At 41.4% G+C, this 19829-nt stretch overlaps 1 protein-coding gene across 2 annotated transcripts in view; it reads left to right on the top strand.

Annotated features, from left to right (window-relative positions):
• The window catches only part of NFYC (nuclear transcription factor Y subunit gamma), a 36686-nt gene that overhangs the window by 12391 nt on the left and 4466 nt on the right, over positions 1–19829 (top strand). For both annotated transcript variants that reach the window (XM_050909747.1, XM_050909746.1), the window contains exons 2-7: positions 6007–6119; positions 9856–9927; positions 11482–11595; positions 13966–14061; positions 18096–18269; positions 18599–18757. In XM_050909747.1, coding sequence (XP_050765704.1) covers positions 6015–6119; positions 9856–9927; positions 11482–11595; positions 13966–14061; positions 18096–18269; positions 18599–18757 — 720 coding nt within the window. In that variant the 5' untranslated portion in view covers positions 6007–6014. The remainder of the gene's footprint in view (positions 1–6006; positions 6120–9855; positions 9928–11481; positions 11596–13965; positions 14062–18095; positions 18270–18598; positions 18758–19829) is intronic.

Here is a 19829-nt window from a genome sequence, read left to right as displayed (position 1 = left end):
TAATTGAGCGGCAAGGCCTGAATATTAAGGTAGAAGAAGAAACCATTGATCTCAAACACAATTAAGAACTATTTTTACACCACCACTGCCACCCTGCAAAGCAAGTAAAAGTAATTTTTGGCTGTGGTTCTGGCACCTTTGTATTTCCAGCCGTGCTATGCACTTGTGCTGCTTGGCCTCCGTCTAGTGAACATGTAGTTTGCAACTGTAATGGAAATAAATCTGATCTTATTTCATGAAAGGAGGCTCGGCTGAAATTACCTGTGTTGACTTGAGTAGATCCTGGAGCAGAGAAAATGTACAGTGAATCAAGGTGTGATATCTCTGTGGAAGCAATTTTAGACCATTAACATGACTTCTCAAAGGTTTGTTTTAAAATAAGGTAGCAGAGGGCATAATGTCATGCAAAACAAGTGCTGTTGATCTGCATCACAGCCACAACCTTTCAGTATGCCTTCAGTGATTCTGATTGCTGCCGAGACCAAAGATTGCTGTCATAGTCCACTTCAAACTCTGTGTATATTCTGCATTTGATATTCTGATACTGTAAATTGCTCTAATTGAAGTAATGAGAGCAGCATCTCGCAAAGGGTGCTGGTATGTGGCTTTCTCTCACACATCGAAGATTCCTCCTTTGCTCGCATTTTAAGAAATGTGTTACTAAATTCATATAAAACTGTATTTATTCTTGTGAAACTAGTTCTTGGTTGCTAGATTGTTCCTTCTGATTCTGGCAGGATCAGGTGTCTGGCGCTTATTGCTACACAGAGCTCATTCTTTAGATATGCAAGTGTGGCTCTGCACATTTTACTTTTAAATCAAGGGACAGGCTCCCAAAACAGAACGCTACAGTTTTGAGACCTAGTGCATCAGACTGAAAGTATCACAGAATGCCGGGATTAGTATTTATTCTAAATATTCACTTTTCAGCTCTATGGATCTATTTTTAATTCTTCAGACTGCCAGGGTTTTTGCTAGGTGCTATGGCACTGGTTTTTATTCTTCACTGGTAAAGATGGTATATTAAAAAAAAAAAAAAATAGGAACGGCATTGCTTTTTTTTTTCTCCTTTTCTGTAACACTACTTCCTAATAATTAACTTGCGAGTTTTGTGGGATAGTGGATGTTGTAAAACCAACAGCATCTTAGGAAGAGTTGGGGGGGTGGGGGGCTTGGGGGGTGAGGGCCTTCAAAACACTGTCGATGTGGAGGTGGTAAATCTGTATTTGCACGGTGGTAGAATCTGTCGGGGGGATTTGTTTTTGCAATGGCAGTTTTCAGAAATATTTGTGCGTTATCTTTCTTTGTAGCTATAATGTAAGGATGTTGAGGCAAAATGTTTGCCTGGGCTTCTGTCTAATTTCTTTTTAGCCTCCATCTTACTTCAGATTTAGCTGTCTTTTTAAGACGCTTGGATGGAATATGTTGCTTCTGCCATGTAATACAACGCTGTGTAAAACGGGCTCTTTCCTGTAACGTAAGTCATGGGAATGTGACTACTGCATGCAAAGAACCTGACATTTCTGATATTACCGGGGTCTGTGGTACTTGATGATGTGGCTGAGTTATTGCCTCCTTCATCGAGAGCCTCGAGGCTTTTCAGTACTTCCCTCTGGCATTCGCTGTTTGCATATCCCTTCAGATATTTGGATAAATTTCATTTAGATGTGCTCTCCACCCAGCTGATTGTGTTTGGTTGACTTCTTAGTCAAGGCCAGCTTGGGAGTAACTTAAAAGTAGGCACGTCAGAAGCTGTGACATGACCGTCGCTGGCCGGGGAGGTTGTCCTCCAGTTCCCGTTCCCAGGCTCACTTGGCGAGCAGCACCGGCGATGCCCGGGAATGTCCTGTGGCTGGCAGCTGCTGCTCTCCTGGATCTGGTGGGCTGTTCCTGGCCGTTGGTCTTCCAGCTGGAGAGCTCTGGGTACCTGCTCCGGGTGGAATTGCAAGATCAGAGATCTTGGTTTTATTTGTGGTTATACTGTAGCTTGTGTTTTCAATAGCAGGTTCTTGCTCAAGCGTGCAGATTGTAGGCATCCAGGGTGAGACAGCTTCATTTGACTGCTTCCCCCTTCCCACGGCATTAAAGAAAGAGTGCAAACTGGCATCTGTTTAAAAAAAACAACAAAAAAACAGGCAACAAAAAAAATGAACCACAGACACTAGAGGTGTCTTCGTGCTTGCTTTGTGCTCCTCTGAAGTGAAGCTCTTAAGTGTTTGTCAGCTGCCACAGGATTTTGTAAGCTTAATGTTGGTAAAAGGTGTTCTGCTCCGGTGAGCAGAAAAGCTCTAATTGCAAAGTGTTGATCTCTTAGTTTTGGAGATGTGCTTGCTAATCTGCTCTGTAATCACCTCCAGGCGTTTTCTGCGTAGGCCTCAGCTTTTTGGCCTTCAGTTTCTTTTTCCCTTAGTCTGGAAACAAAACGTTTGCCTTCATGGAGCCTATTCCAGGCCATGTGGGCTGGGTTGGCCGTTGTGATCAGGTGTATCCCAGTCTCCCCTGTTCTTACACCCTTGTTTCTTGCTGTCTGTGGTTTTTGGGGAGGATTGTTTGTTTGCTTGCTTGTAGCTAATTCAGTAACGTGTCCATGTTGTTAGTGTGTGTTTTGTGTGTGCATGAACCTCCTCATCTAGATTCTTCTGCAAGAGCATCACTGCATAGCCTGGTTTTTAGGTTGCAGGCTCCTGGGACTCAGGCTGGTAGTTAGCTAATCCGAGGTCAGCATAGCACCCCTGTTTGCTTTGCAGCATCAGGCGCATCGGTGAGATGATGGCTTTTGTTAAGTGTTGTGCGGAGCAGAAGCATGTCAAGCTTGCAAGGTACTTGCCCAGCTTCTGTGTGGAGACGCAGCGTTGCTGGAATCGGCAAGTTCTCTCCGGTTCCAGTTATGCTCTGTGGCAAGCAGGTGACACGAGAGATGGACTTTAACTTCTATTATTCAGCAACAAGATGGTGTCAGAGTAGCCAGTTTACTCTTAAAACTTCTGAGAGACTGTACCCTGCATGACGTGAATGCAGTGCGGGGAGCATGGGGATCCTCAGAGCACCTCTCGCCTTCCGCGTGAGGTTGTGGAGGAAATCTTTAGAGGAGGAAAGATGAAGTGTAATGAAGCTCTAAAATTTCCCTGCAAACTGCATATCAAAAAAGACAAACAGGTTTAGACACTCATACTGTGAAATCAGAGGAACTGCCTCCCTGTTAGCTTTGGTGGGCTTATCTTCTGTTGTGTGCTTTGGTTTGGGGTTTTTTTGTTTTTTGGGGTTTTTTTTTTTTTTGGTTGGCACTAATCCTGATATGAGGCATTCTTAAGAGAACACAGCTTCCCCTTGGGTGAAGGAACTTACCTAATTGCGCAGGAATGGTTTCATTAGTCACGTTTGTCTCACAGAGCCAACGCTGTAGGTTTGCGGGACGTCTTTTCTCTTTTCCTTACAATCCTCTTCTAGTGCTTGCAAGCACCTTCAGCGCTGCTTATGTATTTATATTTTAATGGAAAGAAATTACTGTAGTAATGTTCTGAGCGGTTTTAACCTGCTTAGGCTTTTATTTTGGAGTTTATAGTGATTTCATTCTATAAGTTTTTCAGAAAATCAGCCTATTGGTGACTCTTGTTTCTACTCTTACTCAATTTCCTACCAATTATCCTAAACAGTCACGTAAAGTAGCAATTGTCCCTTGGGTCGAGCATCAGGCTGTTCATTTTGCATTCTGAAATCAGTCCTGTGTTTACCTTGAAGATAGGAATTTTTTTTTTTATTCATCGACAGGACTTTTAAAATTATAGATAACTGGAGTAAACCATTTCTAGCTCTTTCTGAAATCTGGATGCAGAGGCATATATTTAATGCAAGAAATCTGCTTTTGTGTGCAGTAGGGAGTAAAGCAGTGGTGGTGGAATTTTCTTCCTCTTTGCTCCATTAACTTTTTTTCTCCCTTTTTTTTTTTTTTTAAAACCTGTTGTTTCTTAGGGTTATGTTGAGCATTATATTCCTGTACAGCATTTCAGTGGGTTGAATGCAAGTAATTTGTATTTTTTAATAAAGCCTTGAAAAGTGATTTGGCTTGTCTTCAAGATAAATTGCATCTCCAGTTGCAGAAAAGACCCCGTCTAGTGTTGAAATATTGCCAGTACAGAGCAGATTTCAAGGATTAGCTTTTATTTGTGTGCCTAAACTATTTTTTGTCTGCGTTTGACAATGCAGATCAAGGGGGGGAGAATCAAATGCCAATTTAACACTCTCATTAGAATATTTATCTCTCTATTTTCTTATAAATACCTGAAATATCTTAGTTTGTAGGCAGATAGTATTATAATGCAAGTAGTTGTTGAAGAGTCATCAAGTAACTTGTCAGTCACTTGTTTCCATAGGTTCCTTACCTGGAGTTCTTCCTGTCTCGAACTCTTGCTTTGAGACTGAAAATACGATCTTCTGACCTCCTCTTTGTCATCCCCTGTCAAAATCCCCTTCGGCTCTTCCCACGCCTCCTGTGTCCCCTTCTCACGTTGACGAAAGAAAAACACAACTGTTCAGAGTCTGCCTTGGGAAGTGTAGGCTGCAGGAGGTAACAAACTAATTGTCTGACGTTCATCTCTTTGATCTGTTAATAAGATTTTATGGATCATCGTTGCTTTGGAACAGTAGATTTTGAGAGCACTGGCAATTGGCCACTGCCTCCCATCGGTATTTTGGTGTGTTGTACAGTTGTTACTGTGCTTCCCTTCGGCTTGAGGAAGGACAGAAATAAACCTTTACGTGGTGGATGAAAAGCAAACGGGGATTGTGCCTGTCTGTGTCAGAGCTAAATGTGCTCTTGTGTCTTTTTCCATTACATGGCAACGCACAAGTATCTGTGTGTATCTTGAGATCTTTCCATATAGAAAATGTAGCACCCTTTCTCTCTTGCTGTAAGTTATGAGAGACACAGAGACTTACTGTTTGTACATGATGAGTGCATGTCATTCATGGAAACTTCAAAGCTGCTCTGGGTGACCTCGAGAGCGTTTAACGTCAGTAACTCGCTGGCTTCCTCTGCTTTGCTCGCTTGAGAAGTAAGCGGTGACTCTTCTGGCATTCACCAAGATGCTTTTTGTGCATGGGAAGCACTGAGTCCCGTCCTGTCGGGCTGTGTCTCGACAGGTCCTGTATGTGCGTGTGCTTTGGGCACGTCTCTCCCATCCTTCCAGGCTGCGATCCCTGTTGGGAATCCTGCCGGCACCATGCACTCCTGTCGCACAGAGGAAGCCAGCAAGGCTGGTCATGGTGTTCCAAGGGATTCCCAAGTTGTGCATCTGACTTCGTTTTAATATTAACTAGAGCTGTCTTAAGAGTTCCTTGTCAAAAAGGCAGGACTTGATCTAGGAGTTTATGGGGGGAAAAGAATTGTGTCAGCTGGAACTTGAAATATGCCTGGACAGTGCCACACGGGCTGGCACCGTCTCGGTCACCCGAGGATGAGGTTGATCGATGCTGCGTGTCCTGACCTCTTCATCATCTTCACTGCAGCGCAGCATGGCTATATGGGAAAGTCTGAACCCAGTTATTATCCCTGTATTTTCACCTTATAAGTTCCTGATGACTAGTGATACATACTGTAAATAAAGCCATTTGCAAAGATAGGAGTCTTAATGAATGCACAGGCAGCGTCCAGTATAAATTTAATAATGGCCAGACTTGCTTAACATCCTGCAGTTGCAGAATACTAAATGACAGGCATGGGGCTTTTTAAAAATTGTTTCAATTAAAAGATTAGAATTTTAAATCTTACTTTGTGCTTTTGACATTTTGCATTCTACAGACTGTTAAAAACAATTCCAGAGGCTGTGAGTATCTCTACATTGTTGCTGTGGGACCTGGACTGGCATATCTTATTTTGACAGTTTTGCAGAGCGATTCGCCAGGCTGGCCCCTTCCTGTATTCCTGGGACTTGGAGGGAAAGTCTGGGAGCCTTTGACTCCTGCCTCCCACCCTCCCTCATTGCTAATGCTTCTTTTTGTTTCTCCCAGCTACCAGAATGTCCACAGATGGTGGCTTCGGCACAGCTAGCAATAGCGATGCCCAGCAAAGCCTCCAGTCCTTCTGGCCACGAGTCATGGAGGAGATACGCAATCTCACACTGGTGAGTGTCCTCATCGGTTGTGTTATTTCTGAAGAACTGACAGTGAAAAGTGCCTGGTAATGTCTGGTAGCAAGATAAACCTCAGCTTGAACATATTCCTGCTGCTTATGGGATCCAGTAGAGTTGGCTATTTACACACTACAAGGTGGCCTTAAGAGCTGATAAATAATCATTCAGCCAGACTTCTGACTGTTGGCTACAACTGCCAAAACTTGAGATATAAATTGAATGCAGCTGATTCGTAGCATAATGAGATGTAGTAGTCATACCTTCAGCTCTTTCTGGACTAAACAAGAAGACAAAGTTGATTCAGAGGTTCTTTTAACAGGCTAAATGATGACCGTGGCTGCTTTCTAGAGAATTGCAGGGGAATTATCTTCTGTTTGGGGGGAAAAGGGAAGTGCTTTTAAAATAGCTACAGGTATAAGTGTAGTTGCCATATGCTGTTTTAGCTAACAGAAGATTGAGGAGTTTGAGAATATACCTCATGTTATACTGCATGGGCTGTTTAACTACTGTTCAAATTTTGTAATATAAAATGTGTGACCAGCACGTGAGGGAACCCTTATCCACACCAAAGGACAGGCCACATCAGCACACCCTGGGAGATGTTACCGTTCAAAATACGACTTAGTCTTTTCCCCCCTTCATAAGTTCAAACACCTGGCTATTGACAGATTACAATTTTGTGAATGAATTTTTGGGTTTAGGCTTTTGTATAGAACTATTATGCCCTCTTCCAGAACCATCTCCTTTGACAAGCCTGAAATTTTGAAAATCGCTTGAATGCCAAGTGCATCGTTATCATATGCTTTATTAATTTAAAGACATACGATTAAAAAAAATTCTGTATCGGCTGAGAATAAGAATTGGACTAAGTAGCTTCTATTTTTTTTTCCCATCCCCAAAAGAGATGTGCCTGAGAACAAGGGCATATAATAAAAATGACTTTTCAAGAGAGATTGATAGATTACTGTGATACAGCGGTCCTGAAAGCACACTCCTGTGCTTTTAATGTAACTGAAAACAAAAGAACTCCAGTCGAAGACGGGCTGTTCAAAGTGAAAACCCCAATCCACTAGTCTGAAGATAAGCTTCTTTTTTCAGCCTGTGTGCAGATACTTGATTAAAGAAACAGATGTAGAAATTTGTATGCATAACCAGAATTAATTACTTTCCTCTTTCAGCGCAGTGAATTCTTGTGTTCAAGAGCTGTAGTTTGTCTTCATCTCCACATGAAAGGGGTTTATTATGCAGCTTATCAAGTATGGGCAGCTTAATTTTTAACTGTCGTATGAATCTATTTATTGCATTGCAAGCTAGTAAGTCATTGAAAATTTAACTGAGGACAGTGAAGGGGAGTTGGAAAGGAAAAGGGATAACTGCAAAACATTCCTATGCAGTTGTCCCCTGCGTAATCAAATCCTGAAATTTATTGTGCATCTTATTGAAAGTGCTCCCATGGATGTGGACGTAAGTAAACTTAAAGCTCATCTGCATGTACTGCATAGCGGAGGTCAGAGCAGCTGTTTGGTGGAAAGCCTGCTTTGGTTGCCTGCTTTTCGGGGCTATCTCTGCCTGGTTTTGTGCGTTTGCCATGTGCCACTAGTAGCTAAAATGCAGGGGGAAAAAAACAAGGGAGCTACTTTAGAAGAACAAACCAGAGCTCCCTGTTCTCTGCCTGATATAACAGAAAGGACTGTAGCCTAGTCTTGGAGAAATAGGAAACAGGACTAGGCTGAAACTAGCATTTCAGCTCCACAGTGAGTTAGAAGAGGCCTGTGAAAATGTTGAGACCTAATTTGGAAAAAAGAAAAGATGAAGAATTGGTGTCTAAAGTTTGTTCTGCTGGGTGGTAGCCAGTAGTGGTCATGCTTCCCTTCACCCTGGTACTTGCGTATTAATTTTGATTTATGTGACGTTTGCCTGTCTGCCTTAAAGGAATAAAGGAGCTTTAATTTTTTCTAATTTCTCCCACTGTCTCTCTTCTCTAAAGATTTTAATAGCGTTGTACCTATGCATGTCTACTTGCAGTTCTGCTGTTCATAGAAGTTAAGATACTTAAGACTGTTAAGAGTCTCACAAATTAGAAATTTTGTCCTCATCTTTCTTTGAGGCTTGCTCAAAGCTCATGAGGCTCTTAAAAAAGGAAAGAGCTTTAAAAAAAAAAAATTTTTAAAAAAAACCAAACCCAAACCTCAAAAAAACCTTTGGGATATTTTTCCATGCCCTAGCAACCCCTTAACTTGTTTATGTGGCGGTTACTGGTTGAAAATGCTACCCTGAGCACATTGTGTGTTGAAGCACAGGTCCCAGCCCTGGCTGCCCTCTTCTCTCATTGCCCAAAATCCTTCCAAAACACCGGGTTCACCAGCGGGATGCAACAGCCCTCGGCACTCCTTGCAAGGACACCTCCACCCCCCAAGTTACTTCTGATTTGCAGCATATTACTAGGAGCACCAGGAACACCGCATTCACGTTTCCCTCCAGAATGAGGGCACAGAATGCTTTTTTAATACATACACATATAAAATAATGTATATAAATATACATAACTTTTTAAATATGTAAATTAAATAAAATGCCCCCTGCTGGAGTGCTGGCTGGACCACGCACAACCTCCATAATTTGCTTCAATAGAAAACAGCGATTTCAGCATTTTTTTTCCCCCTCTTTTGTTTCATTAACATGTCTTGCAGTGCTTTCTTCCCTAGAGAAATGAGTTCCCTTTTATTTTCTATGACATTTTTGTTAAGAAGGGAAGACTTTTTTTTTAGAAGCCCTTTGTGGGTAGGGATTCTGCATTCCTGATGCAATGGTACGTAACCTCAGCCTTTCTCCCTTTTTAAGAGGCTCCTGGTAGCAACGCACTGTGGATTTTTATTTTTTTTTTTTTAATTCCTCTTTGTATCTTCAGAGAAGGGAGAGCACTGTTTGTAGTGAAGCTCAGCGGTTTCCCTAACCCCAAGAGCTCTCTGCGGAGAGGATCTCTCCAAGGGACACGTTAGTGCTTCCTCTCACGCAGATACTAGCTCGGTGGTGTCTCTGCTGCTGCTCGCCTTGGGTACATGCTAACAGCTGAGCAGAGCAGGATGAGTCAGTGCAATGACAGCACTCGCTCTCTGTCTCCTAAACCATCATTACACCATTTTGAGTCAGCGGTTCTCTTTGCTGGAAAATAGTGAGAAATCCATCTAAAAACAGGAATAGAAGAGATTTTTTTTTGAACAAGATTCTTGCAAGGTTTTTAACACCAAAATTGGTATTGGGCAACAGGGAAGTACAAATAAAGCAAAGAAGATTTCATCCTGTGGCCCCACATGGCTCTTGTTTGCCTTCATTTTCTCTTGTGACTTTTTGTAAATTCCAATGGTTTCTGGGTCCCAAGGCACCTAATTGAATTAGTTGCTTCAAATATAAATAGATGCAGAAATGTGTAACGTTAGAAGCATTCTGTTCTGCAGAATGACTTCAGCTTTAAGGTGAACTACTAGATACAAGTGTCTGACAGAAGATTTAGGTAGAATTATATTAGTACAAAATACAGAAAAGCCGATGAGAATTCTCGGGCCTGAGGAAAAGCTGCCGTACCTCAAAGAAAATAAGTGATTTTTATAAATCTAATTTTAGCCAGTTTAGTTCTAGACAATACAGACTTGTTTTAACATTTCTTATCTTACCTTCGTTTTCAGTTAAGTATCAGTAAAGAGTCTCTCAAATGTGAATCTCTCTGCAGAAAGACTTCAGAGTTCAAGAACTCCCTCTGGCTCGTATTAAGAAGATAATGAAACTAGATGAAGATGTGAAGGTACACTCATGGGTTTTTTTCTTAAGTATTTATGATCCTTTTGGTGGATATTGTAGCTATAATTCCTTGCAATTCATTACTTCTTATTATCATTATTTATTATTATTTTTAAAGCACATTTTAACAGTTGCTTTGAATGCAATATTAGCTGGCCTTGTATAATTAAACTGAGCTGGGAAAGCAAAATCGTTTGGGATCTTTGCTGAAGACTTTTGCAGTTTTGCTTTCTTCTGGTAAATGTCAGTCTACTGTATAATTCTGGATATTTCCTGTTTTTTATAGTGCTTAGCTGTCTCTTCTCATGTTTCCTCCTTGTTTCTCTTGACTGTTCCTTTCACAAAGCTATAGAGTGTTTAGTGTGAAGAGTGATATCACTTAAATGTGTGCTACGCTGTTTCAAGTTTTATGAAAAAAATAAGTAATAATTTAGGTGGATAACATGGGTTTGATACCAGTATTTGAGCTGAACCCTTGACGTGTGACTGATGACGATAACACATGAGTTGACTGATGAAAACTTACTGACATAAAAGGAAGGAGAAAGGAATCACCTGCAGGGTTTGACTCTTGCGCTGCTCCGGTCCTCCCTGTTTTTTAAGTTGGAAAACTGTCAGAAACTTAACTCCTAAGAGAAGAGAGAATGATTTGCACTTTCTTCTTGTTTTTCTCAATGTGACGCCATCCTTTAAACGCCTTTAACGTTTAAATGAGATCCTGAAAAAGGTGTATGTTGTCTTCCTATACAAGGGAGCTGTTCGTTCAGCCTGGAAAGGGAATGAACCCAGGCCTCTGAGGTCCCAGTTCAGTGTCTGAACCGAATGAGTGCCGTATTTTTGATGATGAAGGGGAAGATGAGTTTTTAGGGCAGGGCAGGGGGGGAAGTCTCTGGCCTGCCTGGAACATTATTTAACAAGAAGGCTGTACTAGGGAGTAAGCATTAATGCCAAGCCAGCTAATAATGAAACTGCTTAATTTATGTAAAACTTGAGCTAGATACTTTTTAAGGAAAAGGAATTTGGTGAGGCAGAGTCTTTACTCAGGCCTCCAAACCTCCTTTGCAATTTCCACATTCATTTCAAATTATATAAATGTTACAACTATAAAGTAAGGGCCAGGTTTTAAAATGAGTCCTCAACCTGTCCTCTTCAGTTTCCGAATTGTTTATGCACATGCCAAGGCACTGCCAGGAGAAGCTGCTGGTTGAGACCCTCTCAGTGAATGTGCACCGGTGCCATTTACTGGCCTACCATAATCCAGCACAATATGGAGTTGACATCTGACTAGTCATGGAGGAAATAGACTTTCGAGACAAATTTTAGATGCCCGATACTCTTAACACTGCGTTTAACTTGAGGCTGGTAACTCTTTGGACTGTCAGAGCCATAGGTATTCTGATGTGGAAACTCCCCAAACTTCACTGTTAAACAATGCAACCATTCAGATTCAACTAACATGATAAAGTTACTCTGACTACCACTTTACATTATTAGAGTACTAATGGTAAACTTCAAAAAAAAAAAAACAAACTTTAAAAAATTGTCAATTTAATTGCAGATGATCAGTGCAGAAGCTCCTGTGTTGTTCGCCAAGGCAGCTCAGATATTCATAACAGAATTGACTTTGCGAGCATGGATACACACAGAAGATAACAAGCGGAGGACTCTGCAGGTAATGGAGCTGCTACTACCTAGCCTTCAGCTGCTTCATAAACTTGTCTCCAACTGTTTGTTTCCATAATATGAGGCATGTTTTGTAGACAGTAACTTTAGTACTTGTGTTTATCGCTACAAACCTGTATGCAAAGCACAGTGTAAGTGCGACTGAAATGCTTTTTTCTTAATTTGTTTTCAAAAAAAACCCCAACAACAGCAACAAAAAAACTCAGAAAACAAAGCTGCAGCTGTCAGCTAATTGTGACCTGCTCTAACAACTCAGGATAGCTGTAGCTGTTGAACTTCTAGCTGATTTGTTTTTCAGTAGTAGTTCTAATGTAAGCTTGTAGATGTTAGTTTGTGTCGATAAACGTGTAGAGGTGAAAACAAAAATACCCTCTTCCAGAACAGATTACTGTTTCTTCTGGATTGAGAGGCCCTCAATAATAGTCATTTTTTAGTGGTTCAAGAGTAGACTGTAACTCCTGAAGAGTTTTTTTTATGGGCAGGGGGGAAGGCATTCACTTTTTTAGTCTTACATGTTGACCAGAACTATTTGAAACTATAATAACCATCAGTTCAGGCCCTCAGATCAGAGATGAGAGATTGTGATATTTAGGACCATGTCAGCTCTCCTGTACCCTGGTGCAGAGATTGCTGTAGTGGCAAGGAGACATGTCTGATTTCCGTCCAAAGCTGTCTTATTGAATGGGCATTCAGCCACTCAATCCCCACTAAATTGGGCTAATGCTACTTGCTTAACCCGGGTTTTAATGCAGTTACTGCGGGAAGGGTGTATTTGATACACATACCATGAACAAGATAAGTACAAGTGCTGACTCAGGCATGTCCTGTTAACAGTTTTCAAGCTTGGATGGATCCGTTTATTTCAGAATCATACTTAAATCTTGATCCTAATGTATAAGACCTTGAATTGACTCAGGTTTTGTTTCGGACTGCCTTGCCTTCCACAGCAGCTGCCATCCTGGAACAGCTGCTCTCCGCATGGACAGTGCAGCTGGAGAAATGCACTCTCTGCTTATCAAGTATTTGGGAAGAAAATTTCGAGTGGAGAGGTCTGAGTTATGGAAGGCTATTCCTGAGGAAATTGGATTGAACCCAATCCTCAGCATGAAGAATGAAATATGAGATACATCTGTTCAGTAAAATTTTTCTTCCTGGTGAAGATACTTTTATAATATATGCTGCCTGCAGAACAAAAGAAATGTGTCTCTTATGCTTTCTACGTGATCATTGTTTGGCAATTAAATGCCAAGGCAGTATAAGGTTTAGAAATGTCAACTAGCCTGAAATGAGAGGATTGATAGTCTTTTAAATTTTACCTACTCATTAGGCAGCGTAGGCATCTTTGTCTCAAATCTTGTTCGTATATATGCTTTACAAATTTATCTTTGGCTAATGAGAATGAGACTTTTAATAGCTTCTTGAATTAGCCCTGCTTTTTAAGATGGCTTGCAAGAATTTTAAAATGACAGAGTACATTTTCATGTCTCTCTCTCCCCCCCCCCCCCCCCCTTCCCTCCCTCCCTCCCCCCAGCTTTTTTATCTTGGGGGTTGTTTCAAATCTTAAGCAAATACATTTAAGTGATGACTTATTGCTCTTTATTCAGATCTTTAATGCTTTGACCTAATGCCATTCTTTGGATTTCTTTTTCAGGCAAGGTATAAAAGTAAAGCTATAAGCCGTTTTGAGAAGATACTTACCTTGCCAGTTTTTCGTAGAAGCTCGTTGGCTCTTGCACATCCTTTTTTCTGATACATGTTTGGCCAGTTTGCTGAGTATATGTTTTAGTCTTCATGCTTTCTTTTAACCATTTTGCCCTTCCACATGCTGAAGCTTGTTCTCTCAACATCTCTTGGGATTCCCCTGCCCTGAATAAGATCCTGTGATACTTTATTTTTTCTTTCTTTTTAATCCCATCCCCAACTCATAGATTCTGCATATGTTGCTACTAATACATGGAGCAGTCATCCTGGTCTTTCTGCAAAGCTTCTTTTCAGATATCTTTGGGATTTTTTAATTATTTTTAATGTGCTAAAAGGCTTATGGTGGTTGTCATTGAGCCTTCTGTAGGGAATTACAGCGGTACCATTGTGGAGAGGCTGATTAGGCCTGGTGGGTGAGTAGATGACTGTAAAAGCCTGAGTTTGATAAGCACCTTCTTATCGCACACCTTGGAGGCCCCACTCAGCACGAGAGAGTGTTGTTGGTACTGAAACAGAAGTTCTCGCCACCTGGCTTGACCACTTAGGATCTGGAGAAGACATTCTCACTTGACTCAATTAAAAAGCTCTAACTTTATTTATCCAGTGACAAAACACACTTCTAAAGCTGAAGAATGGTTTTCTCTTTTTGTTGTTATAGAGGAATGACATTGCCATGGCAATTACAAAGTTTGATCAATTTGACTTTCTTATCGATATTGTTCCAAGAGATGAACTGAAGCCTCCAAAGCGGCAGGTGAGACATAAAAATGGTTGCCTTATTGTCTGTCCTTTCCTTGGTGTGATTTCAGTCTCTAATTAAAAGAGAGTTGATAAAGCAATACAGAATCAGATTTAAACATGAGGTTTGTGCCTCTCTCTTTTGCATGTTTGTTTACAGTAGTTTTCAGGTTCTTAAATTTTTTTTATGGAAATAGAGCTTGAGTGGAGATTTACAGAAGTCTGACTTGGGGATTTACTTAAGTGACAAAAACTACTAAATAGTTCTGATACCAAAGGTTGCCAGTGTTAAAAATTTAACTTTAAAAAGTGTGCTGAGTCTGCATCCTTTGACTTGTAAAGGGAGAAACAGGCTTCTTTGCTTAGAAGTACCACCCCCTGCATCCTTTGGGGCAGTCATTGCTACTGTAAACATCCTTGACTGGAAGCTGTAAGGTGTTAGAAGGAGCTTTCAGTCGGATGTTTACAGCAGCAGGCTGCTGCGGTCATCTGAGCACAAGATCTTTGAAACTTAACAGGCTTGCGTTTTACAAAGCACTTGTTTCCCTCCATATTTGAGACGGTGCTGAAAATGCAGTGAGGTGGGGTTGAAGCCCAATTTTGCTGCTTCAAATGCACAAAGAAACAGATGCAGCTCCTGGTAGACTAATTTATCTCCTTCACCTAAAAGCTTGGTGTTTTGCTGCTAAAAGTTCACCAGTTCAGTAATTGCTCATCTCTCTTTGTTACAAGTTGCTGTAGACAAATGGCTGGGCTACCATCAGTACACCCCTTCTAGGGAACAGCTCTGTTCAGACAGTGCTGCACCTTGTTCAGCAACTCCTGGAATCATTGCCCAGAACTCAACTGGAGCAATTTCTTCTGAACAGTAAATTCAAAAATTCAAAAAATTGTTATAACAATGTATAACAATTCCTTGAACTGGTTTTCTGATACTTTTGAAGGTTTGAAGTGTGTTAGCCTTTGAAAAAATCCAAGGTGGTCCTTAAAATAGCTTCTCCAGTGAGTGCTACTGGAGAGCCTGGCATACTGTAAAACATCTTTCTGGCAAGTGTTTTACTTGGAAGTTTTTCTTTGACTTTTTTTTTTAATTCCAATATAAATCCTGGATAACATGCAAAAAGATACCTGCTCTGAGTGTAGAGACCAGCGGTTCCATTGTGGACCTGGATTTTGGAGGTTGCTATTTTACTTTTTGTCTTGAAGTCCTCGTGGTGCTACTGAAGTGATGGCCAAAGGGAGGAAATACACACTTCATCCTTTGTGATGATGTCCTGAGTTGAGTTTAACCTCGCATTCTGATTTCCAGAAGCAGCATGACTTTCTAGTAAATGAGGAAAACACCTTTCCGTGTCACAATATATGCAGGAGAGTCCAACCTGCTGCTGCAGTCAGCTATGATTAAAATTAGCAGCATCCCAAGGCTTCATTACAGGTGTGCTGGGAACTCTGTATTCTGTATACATGGTAAGTGTCACATGTGGGAGCGTGGCACAGCTCCTTCCATTCCGTCACTGAGTTCCCTGCTTTATCCCTGCAGGAGTGCAGCAGAGACGATTTATCCAAAGTTCATTAGTTCAGTATTAAATAAAAAGACAAAGCAGCAGCCTGCACAGCCGCTCTCGATGCTTTGCTTAACTAGGGAAAAGAAAACCCACGTTTCAGTTTGTTGAGCTTGATAAGCTGAAATGAGTTGGCTGCAGCCTGAAGTAACACAGGTTAATTCTGGCATTGCAAATTCAGTTCTTTTTCTTTTAGGTGCCTCATTTAGTTATTCTACTTTGTAGTGCTATTTTTAGAAGTACTCCATGTTTGGGAGGGAGAACATTGCCCATATCTTTTCCTTGCTGGAGCCTTTTGATTCACATCAGAATGTTCTGATTACAGAACATTTAAGTTCTGTAATCAAATGAATGCCTGAAGGATTTTAATAGTGTGACATGCATGTAGGTTGCTAAGTTAACGTGTCTTGATGATACATCATACCAGAGCTGTGTCTTTTGGATTGCACAGCATCAACAGTGAAACCCTGTCGGGTTTTGGTTTGAAATAGGCTTTAGAGATCTGTGTCTCGCTGATACATCCGCTGCCTGTGAACACTGCTGAATCACTAGAAATACTTCTTATGGCAAGAGAAGTTTAATGGAGAAATAGCTGCCCAATAAGAATGCAGGGTAGGACTTTGCAGTGGAAAATACTCCTTTGATTCAACAGTGTTGAAAAGTGGCTGCCTGTAGGCTGACAGCCTGCACTTTTTGGCTGGGGGTACAGTCTGTATTTTATCTCTGCCATGGAAAAGACTGTTTGACAAGTTAGTGTTAGTTACGTGGAAGAGCTGGGAATGAAACCATGACTGTTATGTTGCTCTGGTAACTAAAGCTGTGGCTTGAAAATAAAAGATAGCGAACGATGTGATACAACCTAGTTCAAGCAGATTTGGATTTAAAGCCATTTTTGCCTGTAGCAAACGCAGCTTAACCTGGAATAGATACTTACAGAGGTACTCAGTTGCCTTAATTGTTTCAGGATTCAGCTAGGAATTGAGGATTGGAGTCCTCTAGAAATAACATATCTAAGGACTGGGCTTTACAGAAACAGCCACAGCTCTTCTGTGCATGTGGTTTTATGGTTAACTGGAGACATGCCCTGTTGAATATATAGTTCAGATTTGTTATTAATCCTTCCCCCAAAGGATTTGATGAAGTGAGTAGGAATAACCAGTGAACTACCGTATGTAGGAAGTATTGTAAGTGTTTGATGGCAGTGGTTTGCAGTACCATGGGATAGTGCTAATGTTTGCTCTGAGAGCCAGGCTTAGAAGTTGCTTCTTGATTACAGGCAACTGTGAACAGCTTGATCTTTGGGGGGTAATTTTCTGGTAGGCTATTGAGAAACCTCCCAACAGTAAGTCTTTTCTTTAGTTGCTGTCCCTCTGAGAGACTAGCATCTAAGTGAACGGGCTCTTTTACTCAAGCCTGATGCCCACCTAGACATACATTGATCTTGTTTAATGTGAATTTTTCTTTTCCTGTCCAGTTGGATATACCGAAGGTAATCAATGAGCAAGCCTCATTTAATGCAGGGGAGTCAAGCAGACTTGTGTAAGTGGGAATCTACCATGTTGTAGCACGTGTAAACATCCTACACTCTCAGCTGTGAACTCGAGGTGGCTGGGAGAGGATTGTTTACGCCTTCTGCCATGGAGTGAACGTCTGGTGAGCTGCATCTTCCGTAAGGTGCAAGATCTGACTGCTCCTCTGGGGAGCTTAAGAATTTTGATTCTTGAGTGTTAACGGCTTGCCACTTAACATAATCTCTGAAAATCTACTTCTTTGCCTAAAATACCGTTAATCATAAGGGGCTTTTCTCTCCTAAAGACATGCTTAGATAAAACAAAACAGCAGTATTAAAGCCTGTGCTTCTGACAGTGAGCTAGAGCAGAGCCTTTTGTTTCTTCACACTGTTGAGATATTCCTGCTACCAGCAGAATCAGACTCTTAAGCCACGGTACAAGATGAAATTGTTATCGTTCTGGAAAAGCTGGATTTAAATAAATAAATAAAGGCACGACAGCATACATCAAGTCCATGACACTTATTCCCAGGGGTTTAACATCGGAGTTAGGTTGAGATTTGTGTTGGGCACGTAGGCTAAGAAGAGGGTTTTGTTGACAGATGAGGCTTTGTAAGTCTTCCTGGTGCATTTGCAATTCATTCTGTGTTAAGATAACAGGCGATGATGGAGTTTACTGATGAGGAGTTGTGTGGATTTCAACTATGGTAATTGTACTCATTTGCTTCTCATAATGAAATTAGTGACTACATTATTATACATAGGGTATTGGAAATGTTTTTGATTTCCATATAGCTGAATAAATGAGGAAACTCGTTTTGATTTATCATTTCAGATTTAATTAGTTAAACTGTTACAAACGAGGTATTAAAGATACTTTCCCATGGAGCGTGCTTATGGGGGGGATGTTTCAGCGGAGGGGGGCTTGGATGTTGATCTGTTCCCTCCCCGTTTACCTGTCCTTTACCTGTGCTGCAGGAAGAGGTGCGTCAGGCTGTGACCCCAGCTGAGCCTGTACAGTATTATTTCACACTTGCTCAGCAGCCTGCTGCAGTGCAGGTTCAGGGGCAGCAGCAAGGACAGCAGACCACCACGTCTACGACGACTATCCAGCCAGGACAGATCATCATCGCCCAGCCTCAGCAAGGGCAGGTGAGCGATGAGCAGCGTTCAGGGGCTTCGCAGTTCAGTGGAGCCAGTGAAACCCTCAACTCGCCCGTGCGTAATGCATTGCAGTATCCTGTTCTTGCTGCTCAGAACAGTCAATAACAATATAGAAATGTGTTTTCTGGTCATGACCAGGTGTTCAGGTACCTTAGTAACAAGAGTCATCTAGGTCCTGGGTTCCCTTCGTGGTGATTTAAGCACCAACAAGTAACAGTGGGTCTAGGAAGCAGTCTGTCTATTAGAATCTTTGTATCTTGTGGCTGTTTCACCCCTGTTAAGTCCTCGCTTGGTCCTTATCCCTGTTTTGAATGCAGAGCACCCCCGTGACGATGCAGGTTGGAGAAGGCCAGCAGGTACAGATAGTGCAGGCCCAGCCGCAAGGACAGACCCAGCAGGCTCAGAGTGGAACTGGGCAGACCATGCAAGTCATGCAGCAGATCATCACCAATACAGGAGAAATCCAGCAAATACCGGTAAGATTTTACCAGTAGAAATGTGTAACAGTCTTGTGAGCAAACTGTCCGCTGGTGTTCTGGCATGAGACTGTATATGTATGCTTTTTTAACTGTAAGAGGAAGTTTGGATTGAGTGATGTGTTTCCTGCACTTAGAGAGGAAAACTAACGAGGTGTGACATGAAGGAGGAAATAAATCTAACCCAGCTAGCGTAGACTCATTGCCCACCCCCAACGCTTTCCCCTGATTGAAATAGTTAAGATTAGGAAGCAACAAATAAAATATTTCCTGGATAAACCTTAGTTCTTTACTACAGCGTGGTTTCAATAAAGCATAATTAACTTCTTTTGCCTTTACTTGGTTCTGCCTCTGCAATTTGAAGTCATGACCTGGCAGACTGAGTGGGAAGGGAGCCATCTGTGAGTTATTAATAAACTTTTATGTTATAAGAAATACGTCTACAAAATACTTTGAGCTGGTTGGAGGAATGGCTTTGCAGAACCGGAAGATATCTCCTCACTTTCACGTCAATATAGACCTGCTGTGGCCTTAAGAATGGGAGTTTGAGTACCCAGCGTCAGCAGTAATGTTCTGGCATGTGTCCTAGGTAAACATGTGGGACAAAAAATGTCACCTTCCCCCCCTCTCTGTAACTTATTATCACAACAAAGCTGGGTCTTTTGGTTCCCATCTGGAAAATTTCACACCTCTTAAAGAAAAAAAAAAATCTGTCCAGTTCTGTGTACTTAACCAGCAACCCAAAGGTCAGACTAAGTGACCAAGGCAAGCATTTCACTTTGTCTTTGATTTCTGTTATGAAGAAGTGTACTCACAGCTGTGGCAAAACGGATCTTTCACACAGGTTTTGCTTTTCAAGATTTGCTAAGCTTCCCTCTGTACGTCTGGCAAACGTTCGTGCTTTGACACAGCATCTTGAAAAAGGTTTAGATTGTGGGTGTTGCCAGATTTTTCCAATTCACTTCCAAGTTCTTTTAATTTCTTAAGTCTTCAGCTGATTCCTACTGCTTGGCTTAAGGTGTTGGTCAGAAAGGAAGTGAATTTCTTGCCAAATATGGTATTTTACTACAAG

This window comes from Gymnogyps californianus, chromosome 22 (assembly GCF_018139145.2).
Source record: "Gymnogyps californianus isolate 813 chromosome 22, ASM1813914v2, whole genome shotgun sequence".
Lineage (NCBI taxonomy): Eukaryota > Metazoa > Chordata > Aves > Accipitriformes > Cathartidae > Gymnogyps > Gymnogyps californianus.
The sequence above is the reverse complement of the archived record's forward strand: the minus strand, read 5'-3'. Positions and strand labels throughout refer to the sequence as shown.